Source organism: Trachurus trachurus (genome assembly GCF_905171665.1).
Source record: "Trachurus trachurus genome assembly, chromosome: 7".
NCBI classification, from domain to species: Eukaryota; Metazoa; Chordata; class Actinopteri; order Carangiformes; family Carangidae; genus Trachurus; species Trachurus trachurus.
Window position 1 is genome coordinate 23,104,832 of NC_139901.1, and position 22,420 is coordinate 23,127,251.

A 22,420-nucleotide genomic window follows, 5' to 3' on the forward strand; every position below is an offset into this window, starting at 1 on the left:
TTTAAAGGGGAAAAACATTTTTAGCAGAAACATTTCTTCCATGGAACAATGTTCCTGTTACTCTGGTTAAATCATAAAACACACTGTCAACAGTTTTCTTAGGGATTATTTATTCACCAGAAAGTACAGTACAGTAGTTCCAAAAGAAAACTGTTTACTGCGAGGTCTGGGGATTATCCTCAGAAACAGACACATTGTTTCTCTGGAGACATGCTGCTTTGAATTAGATGTTATTTTCTAAACCTTTGAGCTGCACAAACAGAATTTCATTCACTACTGTTGAATCGCGGTGACAGCAGAAATCTTAAACAAGTGTACCTCAAAACATGAGAAAATACAATGAAGGCCAAAACTGTCACCTGGTTAGATAGAGCTTGTAGTTTATACACTAGTAATATGGCTTTATGGGTGGGAACGTCTGACCCAGCCTTTGATAAAGATAGAAAATCTCACCAGCTATTAGATAAAAATATCCATGAAATTTCATTCAGACATGTGTGGTCTCTAAAGCATGAATTTGAATAACTTTAAAGGGGAACTATGCAAGATTTTTACCTTAATAAAACAGCTTGGGAATAATTGTGATGGCTAAGTGACTTGAGAATAGAGGCTCTCTGCCTTTCCCCTAGCGTCTCTTGGACGAAAACCAACCTGGACCTGGTCCAAGCAAAACAGCAAAAAAGCGACCGGACTTGCATAGTTCCCCTTTAATTGTTTTTTACACAAATTTCTAGTTGAATGTCTCTACTAATATTGGGTGTAAGAAAAGGTACTTAATGATGAACATGGTAAACATAACTACTTAATCGTTAGCAGGCTGTCATTTCGCTCATTGCACTGAGCTGCCAGCGTGACTCTATAGACCTTTGGCCCTGTTCATACCTGGCATTAACATCTGTCTCAGGTGATCCAATCACAGCTGGACAGTTCCAAGTACAGGTGCAAATGCACCCAAGTCGCATTCGATAAAGGTTAAACAAATCACTGCTCGGACCACCTGTGTGGCCTGAGCCTCTCTCCTGACCCTCCTTGCCCTTCCCTCAGGCAGAGGCATATAGCACGGAAGTAAGATCCAATCATGAGTGGTCACTGGAGACACATGGAGGTGGATCAGAACAACCAGGTGTGGACTGACGTGCCGCTTGTGACTGAATCACCTGAGACTCACACGAATGCCTGGTCTGAAATGAGCCTTTGTCTTGTTTGTACTTGTATACTTGTAACCGTTTGAACAAAAATGAAACTGCCACATGAAGGATAAAGCCTCTACCATCATTTTCCAAAGATGCGTTTTTACTCTGACTTTTGATCCAGCCTTTGTTTCCTCATGAAAAATGAATGAATGTGCATCCTAAATCACGACAACGTCCCAACAACGAAGTAAATGTTTTATTTCTCCTTCTAGGACAGTGACCTGCTGACATTTAACATCTCAGCCCATCACTCCTGGTGGAGTGAACACGGGCCCGGCTGTGTGAGGAGAGAGATGCCGCAGGCTCCGGGGGTCCGCACCACAGAGAGCCACTCCTACATCACTGTCATGGGCTGCCTGATGGAATACCAGTACATCGAGGTGGTGCATAGTGGAACACAGATTCTTGTTGCTGTGAGTACAAGTCGGCAATCCACACGAGATTACCACTGACATTTTCACATGCCGCCGCTCCGTGCATGTTTGAACATGTGGCCGGAGCTCATCATGTTACATGCTTAACATCATAAGCAGCCTCGCTCGCTGTGGGATTTACATACGTGAAAGGTAACCGTGACAGAGAGGAAGGTGGTGTTTTTGTTTCCCTTCAAGCACTTTTCTCAATATACTACTTCCACAGCAGTCTGTTATTTTGTCTATCGCTGCCTCCCTTCCTTTTGCCCCGGTCGCCGAATGAAAAATTGATCTGTTGTTTTGTCTGGCCGAGGCTCAGACCTGCCAGCTGCTAACAGGTTACTTAAACACTGGAAAGACTGTTATTGTCCTCTTTATACAGCTTGGTATGAATACACCAGCAACTCACATCCTGCCAGCATTCACATTTGCACACACTCATGTATGACTGTCTAACCAACCTCACTGGACTCGGGCCAGGACACCGGTAGTTGCCAGCGCAGCAGGCCCCTTGGCTTCAGACGTACACGTTACACACTCAAAACTCACAGTAACATTCACTTACACACGCTTTGTCTCCATCGTGATGCACGTATACTCACCCACACCCAGTCATTGTTACTTTAATACATGAGGAGTGGATTTAATCGTGGCAGTAGGTGACCAAGTTTTCATTCTTACCATTTAATCTTGGACTTATTTGCACCTGGGAGAGCACAGCTGACTACATGGCAGATTAGAAAAGTGGCAGAGGGGAGCCAGTGTGCAGAGCCACTGGATTGTACCATTCATCCCATCACCCCCACGGAGCACGGCAATAACATGGCTGAACTCACTTTACAACCCCAACTCTCTCACTGGACCGTAGCCGCTGCACTACAGGCGCTGAATTGGTTTATTCCTCCCCTCACATGGGCTTTTACTCCTCCATATGAAATGGTAACACCCTTATGCCTGCATTTTTATATGGTATTGTCCAACCAAGCATTCAACGGCATCTTTGTGGGAACAGCTCCCCAGAGGAGCAGGGAAATTGCTACTGAAATCCCAGTGTCACAAATGGCATCAGTTTCCTCATATCCTCTCACTTCCTCTCGGGCTAAAAGCAGAGCACTGCTTAAGAAAATCGACTCCTTTGAGATGTCCAATCTAGTTTTGGTTTGTCTTTTTTTTCTCTCTGGTTGAACAGAGGGTCAGGCAGAATGAGAGTTGAAGGAATGAATGAACTGAAAAGGAAGAAAGTGTGTGTGTGTCGGGGGGGGGGGGTCCCTTTGTCTTTGTTAAAGGGGATTCAAGGTTGCAGTGAGAGGCCATTAAATATTTAGTTTGGGCTCCAAGGAGCATGTTTCATTAAGATGAAAAATGTGGATCCATTGGCCAATAATGGAGGCATCACTGTCATCTATCTGCTCAGATTTGTCACAGGCGAGACGGACGCCATTCAGTGAAGAAGTGAAGCTTCAGATTTGGAAAAGTCAGCCATGTGTTGTTACTTATTGATGCTTTAGGCAGAATCCAGCCAAAAGCAACTTCAAGGTTTAAAGGATGAGCTTGAAGTGGAGGCAACCTTTTTCAAACTGGGATAATGCATAATTCATTGATCACTGAAGGGAATATTTTGCTCCATGTCTGTGGTTTTTATTCTTTGTTGCCTTCACTGAAACCAAGCTTCCCTCCCACAATACATATTGCTGTTAACTGTCTTCCCTGCCAAGACAGTAAGCAAAGAATCCACATTTTCCTCTCCCTCCTCCCTCTGTCCTGACTTCTTCTGCTCCTGTGCGTCTCCACTGTTAAATAAAACAGCCGAGTCTGAGAAAACATCTCCGTTGAGATGGAGGGCAGTAGGAAAGAAAGGCAAAGGAGAGAGAAGAAGAAAAACGGTGCGAGATGTGAGATTCAGTTTACATCTGTAGACATAACTCTTACACACTAAAGGGACTAGTGAGAGATGTCAAAGTGTTGTCAGAGCTGCTGAGCTTCTCATAAAACAACCAAAGGCAGCGCACACACACAGACACACACAGATATCGTATCATTTAGTGTCGGTTATTGCTGCCACAGGCAATGCTTTCTTCTGTTGCCTACTATATCTTTTCCCTGCATTCGGAGGATCGTGAGGAAGGTGATAATGGGAGGGAACGGTGGCCTGCGTCATTCTCTCATTCCATTGCTTATTTCCTCTTTTTTCATCTATTTTCCCCCTCATCACAATCTCTCTGCTCTGTCCGTCTTCCTGTTGCCACTCCCCGCCCGCCTCTCACGCTGTTTAACCTTCGCGTCCATCAAAATTCCTACCAATCTAAAGGGATAGTTCACCCAAAATTGAAATTTCAGTCATTATCTACTCACCCTCATTAGTCGACCTAAGGGCTGGGAGAAGTTTCAGAGTTATCCGTGGCTTCTCTGAGTTACAGGGGGTCTCGGTGTAGCAGTGCATGTCCACATAACGGTTGCAAATGGATACCAACTGTCTTCGTAACAAAAAGACACACCAAAAAACATCCAAATACCTCCATGCTGCTCGTATGTAATGTCCGTCTTGTATTGAAGCCCCGAAATGCGAAATTGTTCCGAAAAAAATTAAATAAGTCTATATTTCAAGCTTGTTTTGTAGCGGAAGCTCCTCTTCCCGGTTCGTCAAATTTGGACGAACTGGGAAGAGGAGCTTCGAGAAGCTTCCGCTACAAACAAGCTTGAAATATAGACTTATTTAATTTTTTTCGGGACAATTTCGCATTTTGGAGCTTCAATACAAGACGGACATTACATACGAGCAGCATGGAGGTATTTGTTGTGTTTTTTGTTGTGTCTTTTTGTTACGAAGACAGTTGGTATCCATTTGCAACCGTTATATGGACATGCACTGCTACACCGAGACCCCCTGTAACTCAGAGAAGCCACGGATAACTCTGAAACTTCTCCCAGCCCTTAGTCGACATGAGGGTGAGTAGTTAATGAGTGAAATTTCAATTTTGGGTGAACTATCCCTTTTAAATGACAAAAAAAAATGACAACGTACGTGTCGTTCTCTCTGCATCTCTCACTCACTGTCACTTTTCCTCCGTCTCCTCTTCTCTCCAGGGCTTTAAAGGTCACGTCATGTCAGTGGCTGTGGCTTTGTTTGTCAAAGTCTTGTTTTACGCCGGGGGCCAGGATAGGGGGGGGGGGACGAATAACGGCCCCTGGTTGATTAGAGGCGGTTCCCTCGCCGCAGGTCTGGCGTGTGGGCCCCTGTGATTACCACTCGGGGCTGTGGAGGCCAGTTGTGTGTTTTGTGGTTGTTCAGGTTCAGTCAGTTCAGCAGCATGAAAACAGCACGGTCACCCCACGCACCCCCTCGCTCATCCAAAAGGTCATGGTTCTCGCTTTGATAAGTCCATTAGTCCATGTGGTGTTTTCATACTGAACTGTCATCACCACCAGGGTGATTTTTTTTCTCTCTCTCTGTTTGTGTGCATGCTGCATGGGGGCCCAGCTGAAGGGATCTTTGATGTGCCTGTATTTGAAGTCCAGTAAATTGTCCACAATCAGTAAATGGCTATGGATTGTCTGGTTTAATAATAGCATAAAGTACATGCTGCAATATGTCAGGGGCTGACACTGCATTGTAATGGTGCTGTAAGTTTTACAGCATCTGCTTCAAAGGATTATGAAGATCCCAGGATTAAAAGACTTATGATGCCGTAGTGAGCAGTTATTAGGTCTGCTGGCTGCTGCCAAAAACAGGAAGGAAAAGAGAAAGACCGCAAGACCAGAGGAGAGAATTAGTCTCCAGCTGGCCACCGAACACTGGGTCAGGCTACTCGCAGAACATCATAAAAACATGACTGCCTGCCATTATTCTTCAAAGGCTATCTCCGCCAAGAGCTTTAATTGTTAATATGTTTTGCGGGGAAATGGATTTTAATTTTCCTCTAATATTTGGTCTTTTAAAATTTCTGAGAGGAGAACAGAAGAGAAGAGAAAACCAAGCAGCATTAAAGGAGTAAACCTCTCACGGCGTGTTCGCTTTTCTTTTTGTTTGCTGAATGTGTGCTGGCTGTTTTTATTTAACTGTGTGTTTGGCCTTCCTCCATTTGTTTCTCTTTTTTTTTTTTCATCTTAAATCTTCTGTATGGTGCTGCGTGTGAAGAACAAGCTGTGTTTTAATTCTCCATGCAGCTTTTATTGCTGCATGAGCAGCCTTGCATCTGTGTTTTGTCTTTTTTTGGATATTAACAGGCTTTTATTTGCAGTTACTTAGTGTGGAAGATGCGAATCAGCACCACAGACACTTAAAAACCCCATGTGGTCCTAAATAAGCTGTATAGATCTATGTGTGTGTACGTGTGTGAGAGGGGGCTGGTAGAGGAGAACAGGTGGATCTGGTCTCTGAAGTCCCTATCTCATCAGGTTTTGTCATTAAACATGCAGCTGCCCACACACAAACACACACATTTAATTTTCTTCAGACAAGCTTGTGCCTCATTGTCGGACAGAAAGTCCTCTGTAATTAACCTACAAGACACCTGCACCACCTCCCTCTCTGCTCTTCCTCCCGCCCATGTTTTAGCTACAAATTTATTTCATTGTAGTAGGCTACACTCGGTGAGCCTTCTCCTGACTCCGAGCCACAATCAATAGTGTGTAAATTACCTTGTAGATTGACTCAGATATCCATCACTGCACACACACATACACACGTGCACAGGCCAGTCAGCTGTGAACAGGAGGCAGGATCTAATGCGTATGAGAAACAGACTGAAATCAGCCATTATTGTCATAATAGATCAATCTGTCCGCTGTTTCTTTCGACTAACTGATTATCCATCCACCATTTTTTTCGTACGTTTTAGTACAACCGGTTTCCAAAACATAAAGATATTCAGTTTTACCAAACTGAGAAACCGAAACATGTGAGAATCTGCAACTGGTGTAAGTAAAACAACTTAAAAACAATAAATAGATTATCAAAAATATTAGTTGATTAAATGATAGTCCAGAAAATCGTGAAAGGAAAGACGTCTTAACAAGTGATTGACTATTACCCCAATTGATTGTCTTTGTCTACAATAATAAAGAAGCCTGGAGGCTTCTAATCATGAAGTAGAGTCATGTGTGATGGACCGATGTTTATGAGTTTAAGTGTCAAAGGTGCTTATGTGTCTTTCTAGACTGGCACATTCACTATAAACCTGACCTTCATTAGCCTATGCAAATACAAGCTCAGCAGCTCACACACACACACACACACACACACACACACACACACACACACACACACACACACACACACACACACACACACACACAAATGAATTCCTGAGCCTTCGACTTTTTCCCCCCTCATTTTCTGCGAGAAGCAACACAGATAATGCTGAACTATCACAAATACCCTCCTTAGTTTCCTCCACACTATGGTAAACAGTAAACGAAGGCCCACCAGAGGATAGCTTTCCTTTTGAAGTTTTCCCACATCCAAGGTTGAACTTTTGGTGCCCTGTTTTCTGCCTTTGTGCTTCCCTCCCGTCAGGTTGTCCAGGTAACTGTTCACCATCTAACAACCCGCGGAGGAGACAGAGGAGAGCAGCAATTTCTGTTAGACAGACGATTTAAAACAAGGACACACAGGGAGGTGGAGAAGAGAAATAGCAGATGTACAGACGGTGGAGCCATGGTAATGTAGAGATGTGGAGTTTAGAAACGGACTGTACAGAAAGCAAAGGGGGGGAAAAAAAGCAAATGATTGACAGCTAAAAGAGTTTGCTTTAGTGTGGCACGTCCTCGCAGACAGACTGAGATCAAGTCTCTGAGGACATGCGGGGGCTTTATGAGCTTAATTAATATGACATTAATTTCTAAAATGATCCCTGAACTGTCAGGGGCGAGTCATAGGGACAGCTGAGGAATGTGTGTGTGTGTGTGCGTGTGTGTGTTTGGGTGGGTGGGTGGGTGGCGGACAGAATTTATGTGTGTGAGTGAAGGCCATTTAATATGCAAGCATATATAAGTGGAATTGTCACTTGTTATTGAGGACACTGACCTATATTAGCTAAGGACAGCAACGCCTCCGGCAAAAAAAAACACACCAAGCGGTCACTTGTCTGATCTGGGCTTCCTTTACATCGCATTAAATCCACCGCAGCCTGAGAAACGAAAACTGAAAGACGAGGTTGAAGATGAGTGCGTGGAGGGAAGCGGCGAGTGAGTGAGGAGAGGAAAAGCAGGCATGGTTGGAGATATTAGTTGCAGTCTTTCTTTTGCAGTCCATCTTGATTCAGTGTCCAGGCTTCACAGCAGTCGTCAGTGGGGGTTTGAGAGAAGAAGGCAGTGATTTCCCATTACTGAGCAGTGACAGGCACTCTCACAAAGCTTGTCCTGATTAAAGGTATTCATTCTGTTCAAAGAAAATTTGTGCTGCGTTGGATTTGTCTATTCACGGCTTCTATTTATAAGTGTGGACTGAAGCTAAATGTAGCCACGGTATGACAGTCGTTTTGTGTTTGTGTGTTTTATATATATATATATATGTATGCAGGGCGGTAGCTCAGCTTTAGATTTCAAATTGGCTTCATATTGTTTCTGTCATCATTATCTCAACCTCTTCACAGTTTCCTGGGCTGCATTTCTCTTTGAAACTACATTTCGCTTTCCTTACATGGCTCTACAGACACAGACAGATGACAAATCAAAAGAAAATCCACAATTAAGGTGACACCAGGAAAGCAGATGCCAGCACAGGGCCATGGACGGTCACTGAATGGTTTGATGAGTAGGAAACTGAGGATGTGAGGATGAATCACATGCCATGTTATCATATGAAGACCTAGAGACTTAGCACCTCTGTGTTAAACGGCAGAGGTGAGAATGAAATACAATCTGTGAGAGGTTGAGAGTGTCAACAAACTTGCAATAGGTCATTTCCTCCTACTTTAATGGAAAGGATCGAGTCTCTCATTACAGTCATTTGAGAAACCTGATGTTGCTACCAGCAAATTGATTCTGTGAGGGCGGATTGACTGAGTTTAAAAGCTTAATCAAACACCAGAACACTGCACGGCTTTTTATACCACGAGACAGGACTTTACGGCTCACAGCAGCAATTATTCTGTCCTTTGTCTTGATGATCTCCAGGTCATTAAACAGAATAAGAACTTTTTTTTTTTTACCAGGATTGTACCGCTGCAAGATTGTATCAATGCTGTGGGTTGCAAGCTGATTGTGTGTCACATTTGACAAACATTTATTGGGGGGGTGCTTTACTTTAAACCTGTGTCTTTCCTTACAGCATTATCGATGTGAACAGTGGCTCTTCTACAACCCTCTCCGCCAGCATAATCATTAAACATTAAACGGGTGAAGCTGTCCTGAACACACTTAATGCTGGGTTTTCCTTCAATTTGTCACCCATCTGTATGACACGCCACACAACACTTTTGTTCTTTTCTCAGCCTCGAGCTTCCTCTGCTGTGACACGTTGGCGGTGCTGTGTTTGACTCGGTCCCAGACCACAGCAGCAATCACAGCCCTTCATGGAAATTAAACAAACGTGCACTCATGCATAGATATTATCCTGTACGAGCGCACACTTGATGCACACTTCTATAGGAAAAGCACACATGGACTCACTCACACACAGACACAATACGATTGAAAAAAAAACAGGGTGTGCCCCCCTGCTGTTAACACCATCTTGTGTTTGACACTGGCTTTATACATATGCTAATTCACCTCCATTTCACCGCCACTGTAATGGACGGGGTGAGACCAGCAATTAGAGACAAAAGAGGAGAGAACAGGTGAGAGAGAAGAGTTGTGTATCCCATCTAGCCCACACAGAGGCTGTGCTACCACACACCACACCTGCGTTTCATTCATAAATAAAACATTTAACCTACATCTGGATAAACTTTAAATAAATGTCCGATATAGTGGGGTTCAGAAGTCTGAGATTCATTTGAAGAGGAAAGTAGTCTCAGACTTGTGGACGTCACTGTGAATTATTCTCATGAAAAATAGACTAAAACCCAAATGATGGAGAAGAAAGACCTACAAACTGTTCCTCTTATAGCTACATAGGCCAAGCTAAGTTTTAGGTTGAGTGAATGTTTTATAAATAGCCACCATCACACACACAGTCATTGCCCCCCTGGGCTCTGTGTTTGTGTATCCAGTGTGCGAAGAGGGCAGCGTGCCCGACGCTGTTTTAATTGGCATGGCAGAGCGCCAAATGATGGATGGATGGCTGGGTGGAGAGAGACAGTCTCTCGGTGTCTGTCTCTCACTGTGTCTGTTTCTGAGTCGATGACAGCCATCTGCCAGTTCCACGGGCTATTCTCAGCACTGGGTGTTTGTCTGCGCTCGTGTTGCCGTACAGTCACTGGTGTGCTCGCTCTGTTGCTTTCTAGTGTGTTTGTGCACACAAGCAACTACTGTATGCACACTTTGGAAACCCTGACGACTTCCAAGACATTTGCCAACACGGTTATAACAGTAGAACTTAGTAGACCTGTGAAAACAGCACACACTGCCACTGTTTTAAGGTGATAAGATGAACACATCCAACACTTATGGAACCACACTGCTCGAGAGCTGGTTTTCTTTTTAAGTCATCTCCAACTTTATTGCTTTAGCTGTGAGTTTCTAACTTTGGCAATCTCCGTTCAGACAACCGTTTTAGTTCTGTCCATACTATCACATCTGAAGACACATACATACCCAGGCAAGCCAGTGTAAACAAGAAGCAGATCGTCTACTCTGCAGTTCATTTACTGCAAAAAAATAAAGAAATACTATGAACAAAAAAAGAAAAGACAGTTGTAGCATTAAAGGGGAACTATGCAATTCCAGGCAATCCATGGAGCGGTGGATAACGTTATATTAGAATGTGTATATTCGAGTAATCTTATCTGTCATAAACAATAGATCATGGGTTATGGGGCGCGTTTGTGTTGCGGCGCTGCTGAGACGAGAGCTGGGACACCGGGTCGGAGGCTCTTCAGAGACGCTATGTGGAAGGCAAAGAGCCTCCATTCTCCCTCGTAACAAGTTACAAGTCATTTATTTAACCCTTACAATTATTCCGAAGCTGTTTAATTAAGGGAAAAATGCAGCATAGTTAAGGTAAAAATCCTGCATAGTGTAATTCCTCTTTAAAATACAAGCAAAGACAACCAGGGCACTGCTCCTATTTCATTATCTGTGTTGGATTCTGATAAGATCCAATCAGAGAGCGACCACAGGGGCGTCTATGTCATAGTTTCCTAAAGTCTTTGTTTTTGCTTGTTCAGACTACAATATGGTGCTGGAGATCTTAAACTAAAACAGGGTCAGCAGCATTTCCAAAAGTCCCATTATTTATGTGCTAAAAAAAACAGCAGTAGGGTGAACAGGAGGTGAAAACCTAGCAAGAGATGCAATTCAAAAGGAAAATGAAGTTGGGATGTAGTGTTTGTCTCTTGGTTGGTGGGAACCGAGGGTACAGAGGGGTTTTTGCTCAAAACAGCTGCCTGCTGTTGCAAAAACTGACACAAACAGAGAAAAGTGAAACAAAACAGTTATTAAAGTTGCCAGAAAAGCCAAAAGATGCTACAAAATTCTATGGGGCTGAAGCTGAAGCCACACTGAAGGTACATACATAGGAAATTGATCCATTTGAATTCTATGTATATTAATTATAGCAACTTTAAAGCTGCAAGTGTTTATTTTCTTCCCCAGTTAACCTCCTGATGTTTTTGATGATTGATTGTTTAGTCTTTAAAATACCTTAAAGTAGCGAAAACGACTCTGTTGATTATAAACATGATTGGCAAACTTTTTTTTTTCTTTTTATTAAATAATCAACAAATCATTGCAGCTGCAGTTCTGTTCTTGTTGGTCTTTTCTGTGTGCATCAGCCGCCCACTGGGACACCCCCGAGAGCACACAGCCGGCATCTCTCAAATCGTGTCTGTAGCCGCACGGGGCTTGCACTTTCCCAGATGTTCATTGTGTATTATCTGTTTTTTTTGTTTTTTTTCCCATAAAAAGCAAACACACTGTTGTTTATCAGCTGCACACCGCCAGCTCTGCGGAGTCTAACCCCTCTCTTGTTTGCTTGTGTGTTCACAGCTCCTGGGCTTCGTGTACGCCTGTTATGTTGTCAGCGCTATCACTGAGGAGGAGGACAGCTGTGAGTCGCTCAACCTCACCCTCTCACACACACACACACACACACACACAATAATTCCCTGCAACGGAACCGTGTAACAATGAATGAATCACACCCAGACCCACTCAACACAGATGAGATAGAAAACACCCGAGTTGAGGAGAACAGGGCTACATCTTTCTTCATCTCTCACCCCGCCCCAAACACCATCATCGCTTCAGCTCTCTCCCCTTTCTCCCTCATCTCTCCTCCCCCACACCAGCTGGGCCCTTCTCTTTCCCTCGCTCCCTCCAGAACCAACCAAAGGAGCCATGTGTTCCCTCTCCACACCTCCTTCAGCCCATTCTTTCCCTTTCTCTTTCATGTGTACACTCGTCGCCTCGTCTCTCCTCCTCAACGTTCTGTGTGGTCCTCGCTGTTGTTGTAAAACCTCCGCTACTCGCCTTTTTTTTTTAAACGTACTCTGGCTTTCACTTTTCTCACTTTCCTCACTCCTTGGGCCCCCTGGTTTGACACTCCAGCTGTCTGCTGCCTGTTTTTTTTTGTTTTTTTACTGCTTTTGTGCACTTCCCCCACTCCCTCGTACACACACACACACACACACACACACATACACACACCTTCCCGCCTCTGTCTCTCGCAATCATTCAATCATGTACATCCTTCTTTTGAAGCATTTCTGTACTTTTTTGTCTCCGCTTCTGTCCGTGTTGTTGTGCGATGTGTATTGTTCTGAGTTAAACCCTCAGATGACCTCCAGAGTTCATATTGACCTGCATAAAAAAAAAACTGCAGAGGGTGAGAAAAGGGTGTGGGAGAAGATGGCAGGGGACCATTAAAGTGAGTCATAAGAGAAGACAGAGAAACCAGAAACGGACACTCGTGATAAATGACCCAGCTGCTGTGACCTCATAGGCTGCAGGTCAGAGGTCCTTCGGGAGGTTAGCCAATCAAAGGACAGGAAACATTTGATCTGAGGGGTCAGTGGGAGTCATAAATATCTGATTAGCACCGCAGGACTCTTGTGCAGCAGTAGGATCCATAACTATGTCCACAGGCGCGAGAATGTGCTGTTACAAATATATTCAAGCAATGCTTTGAAACCGAATGCAGAACGGCGTAGGTGTCAGATAGCTGGATGTGCAGTGGCTGGATAAACAAGCGTTCCTCTGTGAGGATTAGCCAAGGAGTTCCTCAGGTACATATTCATACATATGTGCTTGTTAGAATGCTAATTATGAAGAATCTGGAGCTTGGCTGTAATCATGTCTCTCTCCCTGTTTTTTCAAAAACCAGAGCTGTAATTTGATTTGAAAACAGCGTAATGAACGAACTAAGAGCATGTTGATCAGAGGGGAAATCTGATGTGGTTTCTGTGTGTGTGTGTGTGTTCCTGGAGACCACTGGGACACACAGGGTCCAAGCTGTTCTTTGGTGGTCACATACCAAAGATTCACTGGCTGTAAGTGGTTAACACCACCACCACCCGACTGATTTGCCCTCCCAGCTCTGGGCTGCACCGCTTAATCACCACTCGCCCCTAAGTAATCCCTGGAGGGAAATACCACTTCATCAAGAACGAAGTGAAAGAAGAAGCAAAAGAAAGAAAAAAAACACTCTTACATTCAAACGACGATTTTGTGTTTTCTGACCTTTGTGCTCCTTTCATTCCCAGTGTGGACAGTTGGCAGAGCGTGTTTGTTTAAAGTCATCGCAGACAATCGTCCACACTCCACAACAGTACAGATAAAAATAGAAAGTGAGCAACAAGGAGAGGTTGCTCAGGGTGAAAGCAGAACATGCTGTGATTTATATTGGTTTTAATTATCTCGTAGTTCTTCTCTGATCCCGACTGCGCAGGAGTAAAACAGAGCTACATCAGTTCCAACTGCTCGCTCTTTGTTATTGTAATCAACCCTTAGCCTAAACACACACACACACACACACACACACACACACACACACACAAACTCATACATATTTGTTCATGCAGACACAGGTGCGCAGACTTGCACTCTCTCACACCAACACAAAACCCAGCCAAGGCACTTTGCCGCTCTCATTTTCTCCTCTCATTTGATGTGTAGATTAAAGCATTCAGCTCCCTGGCTGCATCAGCATATCTCCTCCTACTCAGAACTTTTCCTTCTCTTCACTTCTCCCTCGTCTGCCGTACAGTTTCATCACAGGTAGATGTAATAATCATGTATCAGAATCCACTTCCAAAGCATTTGAGAAATCTCGGCTTGCCCCCCTCTCCCCCACCAACCCCCCCCCCCCCCCCCCCCCATCTATTCTCCTGTCTCTGCTTTTTCCCAACTTTAATGAGGTGCGCTTGTAAAAAGTTAGAGGTCTCTGGTCACTCGTTGTATCAGCCTCATTAAGCGCCTTGCTGGTCAATAACTTCACAGTTGATTGCGCCTCACCAAGACAAGAAAGGTAGGAAGCATCCTCCGAGACAGAAAGAGAAAGAGGGAAAGACAAGAAAGAGGAGGGCGTGAGGGGGGGGGGGGGGGAGGTGTTTGTCAGGAGCGAGCCAAGGAGGGCAAAGGGAGACAGGGCAATATGCAGGAACAAACAACAGCAGACAGGATGAGCTTTTCATGAATAAGGAGATGAGACAGGAATTCCTCTCACGACGGGCACTCACTCACTCTCCATGGAAAAGGGCGAGTTAAATTTGAGTGCTCAGGCTTGCGTAAAGAATAGTGGAATGAGAGGCGCGCCGCGCACGTCAACGTGCACTCGCAAGAAGCCAAGAAGACACAATGGGCAGAATAACAAGCATCAAACACCATCAGCTCAGTTTGACATGGCTTTCAGGCGTTATTACTGATACTGTGTGTGTATGTGTGTGTGTGTGTGAGATCTTCTCTTTCAACGTGACGTCCTATCTTTACAAGTACATGCACCTGCGTATGAGCACTCATGCAAATCTATATGCTGCGTGTGTGTGTTTTTAGCTGACTGTTTGAGTGTAGGTGTTTGTGTGTATGAATTTGTTCCACAGAGTTATCGGTGGAGAGCAGACACACCGGCAGAGTGAGTGGTGGGGAAAATCCTCTTTGTAAAGTAGGTCATGGAGTTAGCCGCCTAGCGCTGGGATAAGCTCGCTTTAGCATGTCTGCTAATTATGCTGCCGCCCTGTGTGCTGAGTCACATCCCCAGAAAATCCTCTACGGCAGAGAGAGCAACTCCAAGGGATGGATGAATGTGCGAGCACAGTGTGTGTGAGAGAAAAGGTCAGAGCATGAAAAAGCCTCAGTCTGCTATCACCCCAAAGTGTTATTGAAAATGACGTCAAGCAAGAGGAACATTATGAATAGACCTTCTCCAACAAAGGCCTTAATGATTTTGGCAGTAGAAAAATACACTCAGAACTAAACTAAACTAATGGCAACTGGATTCAGTTTGAGGCTCTTGGTGCGGACAGATGTTCTATTATGATTATTATTCTTATAGTAAGACCTGTGCTTTTTTGGTATAGTAACCAGTCAAACTGTCTGCTATGCAAAAAGTCTGTCTTCAAATAACAACCTGCAAAAAAGAAAAGCAATACAAGTAAAGTAAGGATCCTTTTTAGAAAATAATTCCATTAATAATTTTTATTGATCAATTAACTTCATACAGATTGGAGTAAACAGCAGAGAAATTCAAATCAATATTACATGCGACGAAATTTGCCTTTCAAAGAGCATGAATTCTCCTAGGTACATTTAAACATTTAAATATATGAATATGACAATTTTGCCATATTAAAAAAAAGAAAAGAATTGTCGACTCATGTAGCTCACGTAGCTGCTTTCACTTCTGCCGCTTGATTCAAGCTCTTCTTAAAGTGTGGGCGTGCACAGCCTGAGCCTGATTGACCTTGTTGCATCTGTAAAAGCAGATCTGCCCTTTTGAGATGGAACCTCGTTGTTAGAAAATACAAATGTTGAATTTGCTGCAAGTAAACTTGATGTGCATACAGTCACTCATACTAAATCACATCAGCAGCAGCAGGACTGTCATTGTATAATCAAAGTATTTGGCTTGGATTATAATCGACCAATATGTCTTATTTTCATCATCTTATCTAACGAGTTGCACAAGGTTTGAGAATTGCTGGGAATATTTTTGATTAAGTAAACAACTCCTAATATGTGTATAACAGGTCTAGCCATTCATTTTTTAGATATTTTAATGAGGAAAGGTTGCATATTATAGTCATATAAGGTCATCACTTGTTCATTTTCATTCCTCAGACAGACAAACTTGGAGCAGACTTCCTTGGTCTATCTTTGCCTGGAGGAACCTTTCTTTTCTCTGCATGGATGATTAACTTTAAATACACTCTCAATCAAACATACCTGGATTTTTTTCTATGCTAAATAACTAAGCATAAACCACTAAACCAGTCTTAAAAATAAATGACTAGCCTGTACAGCAATCATGGCTGTGTAATGGTGTGTGTGAGGACAGAAGTTCAGTATTGCAGAATGGAGCAATATACGAGGCAGAGAGAGTGAGACCCAGACCACAACAGCATCTTATATCTCATCTTTTTTTAAGATTGTTACAGATACGTTGTGAAGTCTTGAGCTATCTGTCTGCCCTTTATCTCTCTATCGCTGCCGTTGTCTCTTCCCTGTCTCTCCTTGAATTTCTTAATCTTCCTCACACTCCTCTCATTTATTCTCACCAACCCAGTTTTTTCCCTCCTGGTCTTTTTTCCCCTTTATCTCCTGTGCCTGGGTTTCATTTCACTGTCAGCTCGCCAGCTTCTCACACACAAATACACACACTCACAGACAGTGTGAGATGTGGCAGTGTACTGCAGATTCACTGCCAGTGTCTTTCATGGTTCAGTATAGGTCCTCTGATTTCAACCAGTTTCCACTTAAACCTGAATTGTATTATTCCCTGCTTGTTGAGGGGCACCACATAGATGTCGTAACTGTTGACCTACATACCTTTCATTTCTTGCGTTTGTCCACACAAGTGAAAATCATCTCCCTCTGCCTGGGAGCAACCAAACACTTTGACTATTGGAGGATCAAATGCACTGATCGGTTGCCAGTGCTTGTTCCCAAGGTCACGATCCGAACCAGAGAGGACAAATTAATACTCTGTTTAATTTTGAAAGTGTGCCATCTTCCCTGGCATTTTCAGATCACCTTGTAAAAAATCTGCCATCCACATGTTGAAACATTAGACATGTGTTTAACTGAGTTATTTGTTAGCTTCAACAGCTGTTTACTTCACCATCTTGCCAAGAGCGTCAGCCATCATTGTGTTTGTAAGACCACAGGTTATAATGGTCCTGGTGAAGCAGGGTCAGACTGCACACTGTAGCGACTGGATATGGTAAAGTGATGAGATGGGCTGATCGGGGTCAGGGCTAGCTGGTTAGCATGCTAACCTCAGTGGTGGGAAAAAAAGTGATAGAACGCTACCTGTCAAAAGTTTGGACACACCTTCTCATTCAGTGTTCAAAGACAAAACTATGAAGCAACACGTATGGAAATTATATAGTAAACAAAAAAGTGTTAAAGCAGAAGTAAGCGATCCAGTCGTTTTGGCTAACTTCTTGTCAGCCGATGGAGTTAGCAGTCCCCGCCCTCGTCCCTACGTCACCACATTCACGCACATCCCTTGGCTGCACACACAGAGAGGACCGCCCCTTTATGCCGTGACTGACAGACCCGTGTTTCAGACCAAACACATAAGTGATTTCTGTCGGAAGATATAACAATTTAAGACTTACTAACACAAACATTCCGCTTACTTCTGCTTTAAAGCAGAATATGTTAGAATATGAAGTAGGCATCTTTTGTTTTGATGACAGCTTATTGCACACTTTTGATTCTGTCTTCAACTTCATGAGGTCGTCACCTGGAATGGTTTTCCAACAGTCTTGAAGTAGTTCCCAGAGGTGCTGAGCACTTGTTGGCTGTTTTGCCTTCACTCTGCTGTCCAGCTCATCCCAAACCATCTGAATTGGGTTTGGGTCAGTCAGGTGACAGATAACACTTATGTTATGCATTTACTATTTAAAGCAGAAGTAAGCGATCTGGTCGTTTGGGCTAATGCTGCGTTCCAGGCAGGCTTTTGAAACCGTAAGTTACAGCTTCAAGTCACGACTTACTACTTTGTAGCGTTCCAGGCAACCCGTAACTCGTGTTTTTCCGACCTGTTGCACCTGTGAAAGTTCACTATAACGGCCACTCGTAACTTCCGACCCGTGAACTCGTACCAGATCGAACTGGTACGACTTCACAGGTCGGAAAAACACGAGTTACGGGTTGCCTTGAACGCACCATAACTGCTTGTCAGCCGATGGAGTTAGCAGCCCCCGCCCTCGTCGTGGATCTATTGGTCCTCGTCCCTACGTCACCACATTCACGCGCATCCCTTGGCTGCACACACAGCCCTTCATGCCGTTCTCTCTCCTCATTGGATAAAACTTGTAGGATACAAGAAAAGTTTTCTCCTCGGCTTGCAGCAGAGAAGAGTGACTGACAGACCCGTGTTTCAGACTTAACACTCTATGTAAGTGATTGCCGTCGGAAGGTATAACTATTTAAGACTTATATTAACACAAAAATATTGCTTACTTCTGCTTTAAGTCCATATGTGTTCTATCATAATTTTGATGTCTTAAGTATGAATCTACAATGTAGAAAGTCATAAAAATAAAGAAAGACCATTGAATGAGAAGGTGTGTCCAAGGTGTTTTGTCTGATAGACGTACAAGCAGAATAAGTGAGCTGCTTTCCACCACTGGAGACAGCTCCTGGTGCGTGAAGGGCCGTTTGATGCTGAACTCACTGAGTTTCCGCTATTTTTGTAAGTAAACAGCTCTTAATGCTAACGCTGTCGTCGTTGTAGCGATATGGCAGAAATCTACAAATGGCTCTTTAAAAGCAGCTCTTGAGAGTAAACAGGCCACAGATCACATAGTGTTGTTTGCTGTTTACAGCACAAGCACCAAGAACAGATTACTCTAGCAAGTCTCATACTAAAAAGTGGAGCACATTACAGTGAAATATCACCCAACATACAGTGTGTTAGTGTTTTCAAAAAGCTCTGTTTTTACCGTTGTAAACACTGATTTCTCAACCATGAAGACTTAGTGAGTTTTACAGAGGCTTCAGCTCAAGGTCGGGGTCATATCAATGTGTTTAATAATTAGTGGAAAAGAGGTTCAAGCAATTAACTGGCTGGCATACACAATACCGTATGTAGAATAGAGACCAAAGTTATAAATGAAGCTTTTAATAAGGTGCTAACTAATGTTTTGACACATAGGATATCTTCATTAGAGTAAGAATGGTTAGGGGCAATTAGAGGCACCTGTCGGAGCAGCTCTAATGTAGTATATATATGCAAAGACTTTCCTGTCCTGTGTATGTAGCAGGAACTGGAATTTTCCATTTGTTGTGGAGGTATACGAGTCCTCATGTCAGTGGGAGATTTGACCTGTTTGTGGTGCCAGATGAAAAGTCAAGTGATCAGCAATGTCATTAGGATTCATCCTCTGGAGACCCTCAATATTTCTGCCAAAGTTGACAGCAATGGCAATGGCAGCCGTGATATTTCAGTCGAAACTGACGGATGGCCCGACCAACGTTACCATCCCCAGAGCTGTTAGTGTGTCTAAAAATGGCAGCCGTCGTTGTCATCACAGTTTTCCACAGCACAGTTTATCATGGCGGGGGTCGGATCCCCACCTGCTTGTAATGAGAAAATCAGTGGTACAAAAAAAGCAAGGAGGAGGACAGAGGTCGTTCTGTGTGTTTCTGTTCTGATGCGTGTGTGTGTGTGTGTGTGTGTGTGTGTGTGTGTGTGTGTGTGTGTGTGTGTGTGTGTGTGTGTGTGTGTGTGTGTGTGTGTGTGTGTGTGTGTGTGTGTGTGTGTGTGTGTGTGTGTGTGTGTGTGTGTGTGTGTGTGTGTGTGTGTGGTGTACAGATGAAATGGAGAAACAGTGGAAACCAGGGCAGGGTCAGAGTAAAGGGACAGTTGCCCCCCCCCCCCCTCCAACCACCACCACCACCCTGTGGCTCTCTGCTCTCATCCTGCCTACCTATCAGTATTCAGCAGACCACCGCTGCCTCCTCTTATCAGGATGGAACTGATTTGGCCTTACAGTAGTTTCCATGGCTGGCTGGTGTTTGTTTTTCCTTCCCCACAGTTGTTGGTTCCCAGAAAGTAACAGATCTGCTCTTTCTTTGTTTTCCTCAGTGACCAGGATCCGCTGTTTGTTTGGTGTCTTTTTCCACTGAATCAGGCTCAACCTCAGTTTCTCCTCTTTCCTCCCCTTGTGGTGTTTACTAGTAGTCTCGGAGCCTGTGGCCATGCCGGCCTCTTTTCACATGCACTCCTACCACCTAATCTCTTTGGCCCCCTGTCAGTCAGAACGACAAGCGTGACGCGGGCCGTCCTCCCCTCCTCTTTCCCTCCCCCCCCCCCCCCCCCCCCCCCCCCCTCTCTCTTCCACTCAACCTTCGGTGTCCCCTCAAGAGCCGCGAGCATTTTCCTTCATCTCAGAAAAATATCTTTGTGCATCTGTGAAAAATGCACAGCACTTTGGTACCGGCTTGTCTCTCTTCTTCTTCGCATGGCGTAACACGAGTTTGCTCGTCTGCCCCTCGCCTGGAGTCTGAACTCTTAAGTGAGAAAATAAACAGAAAAGGTTGAGCATTTGGTCGGTGGCTGAAGGTCACCTCTGTTTCTGAGCGATAAAAAAGGCTTAGGCTATTATGACAGCTGGCCAGCTTTCACCTGTTCCCAAGCTTTCCCTCTGGCTCCAGGCAGATGCACAGATGAAAAAAAGTTTCAGCAGAGTTTTTTGGGTTTTGTTTTTTAAAATTAAGGACTTTTATTTGTCAAAGTTAAAACAAAAAAAAGTTACGGTGTGCACCGCTCATGTCGAGCTGACTACTTTTCAACATCTCTGTTACTACTGTTCCCACTGTGTCATTTCATTCTCCATTCATCTTGTGTTGTTTTATGTTCTGTTCTGTGATCATGCATGTGTTTTTTTTTAGTTAAGTGTCATATTCTGTTACTGTTTGTCTTTTGATTTACTCCATAATTTATGTTTAATCCTTTATTTTCAGTTGATTTTATTGGTGGATTTGACCCATTCCCACTCTACCATGTCAATGAGAAACCATCTCATCTCCTCTTAAAGCCCATGTACCTGTAAGTATGACTGTGCTGTCATCCCATAATGTGTCTGTGTATCCCTGTGTGTTTTAAATGGGATTGTCAGAACAGGTGAATGTGAATACGCACATTACCATTAACACATTGCCTTTTGTGCCTTTTTGTGGATATACTTGCTTATTTACTTATTTATTGGCCGCATAGTTGTTTCTTCTTAAAGGTTACATTCCTTGATTTTTCCCTGAAACTATTCATTAATCAAAACAAGAATTATTTTTTATGAGTTTACGAAATAACCTCAACCCAAGGTCCACTCGCTCACTTGTTTTTGAGCTTTTCATTACTTGATCAGGATAGGTAGGTTAAAACACGACACTGACGAGAGGAGGTTCTGCAGACGACTGTGTGATTCATGTCATGTCTGGGGTGTAACACGTTCTGTCAAACATGCTACATCCTGTCAGAGGGCTTTGGGGAAAATGAGGCCTTCCATGGTCCTGGTGTGTGTTTTTATGCTTGTGTGTAGTGTGTGTGCGTGTCCTCATACCACAGGCAGTTTTGTGATAGAGGCATATGAAGAAGAACAGAGAAAAATCTGTCCAAAATTGGATTAATCAATTAGGTTGTGCAGAGAATTTAATAACAATAAGCCTGGGAAGTCATGTAATAAGTCTCTGCCAACATGAAATGAATATTTTATTAGCTTCTTGACAGCTTAATCAGCTCCGTCTCTAATGGGAGGGAGGAAGTTTTCGTCTCCCCAATCTACTGGGAGTTATATCCTGGATAAATTCATAAAGGGAAGTGTGTATCTGTGTGTGTGTGTGTGTGTGTGTGTGTGTGTGTGTGTGTGTGTGTGTGTGTGTGTGTGTGTGTGTGTGTGTGTGTGTGTGTGTGTGTGTGTGTGTGTGTGTGTGTGTGTGTGTGTGTGTGTGTGTGTGTGTGTGTGTGTGTGTGTGTGTGTGTGTGTGTGTGTGTGTGTTTGTACATGTGAGCTGCCCAACAACCGTTAACCCTCTGCTCTTCCTTCCCACGTTTCTGTCCTCTCCAGGTCTACGTAAATAAGAGGGAGGTGACACAGCAAATTCCCACGGAGACAAACATCTCAGTGCACTGTGGACACGCCAGACACTCCTCCTCTCCCCCCCACTTCTTGATTTCAGTGCTTAAAACATGTCATTTACTGGTATCCTGCCCAGAAAAGCCAACACTTCTCAGTTAGGGTCCATTGTTTTCCAGGGAGGGATGACGGGTTCTGGGAACCGGGGGGGGGATTACAGTTCAACAAAGCCTCATATTGTGTATTTAGGGAAATATCAATCATTTTCTTTGTGTGTGAGATCACTGCCGAGGGTCCACCGCTGTGACCTGCCCATACTGGTCTAATACTCCCCCCAAGAACATGTCTGTATAGAACATGTACAGCATATAAATACATTGTGTATGTAATCAGGGACTGCCCAGCATTCCCAGTCTGCGGTGCTGTGTCTTAGAGGACGCGGTGATTTAGCATGTTATTGCCGGTTTGG

General features: G+C 43.9%; 1 protein-coding gene across 1 annotated transcript in view; it reads left to right on the forward strand.

The window, feature by feature from the left end:
* nkain4 (sodium/potassium transporting ATPase interacting 4) overlaps nucleotides 1–22,158 on the forward strand; it is a 48,058-nt gene extending 25,900 nt beyond the window's left edge. Inside the window, exons 4-7 of the mRNA XM_083975199.1 lie at nucleotides 1,406–1,606; nucleotides 11,699–11,759; nucleotides 20,843–20,927; nucleotides 21,943–22,158. Of these exons, the coding sequence (XP_083831325.1) occupies nucleotides 1,406–1,606; nucleotides 11,699–11,759; nucleotides 20,843–20,927; nucleotides 21,943–21,952 (357 nt within the window). The 3' untranslated portion in view covers nucleotides 21,953–22,158. The remainder of the gene's footprint in view (nucleotides 1–1,405; nucleotides 1,607–11,698; nucleotides 11,760–20,842; nucleotides 20,928–21,942) is intronic.
* The last annotated feature ends 262 nt before the right edge of the window (nucleotides 22,159–22,420 follow it).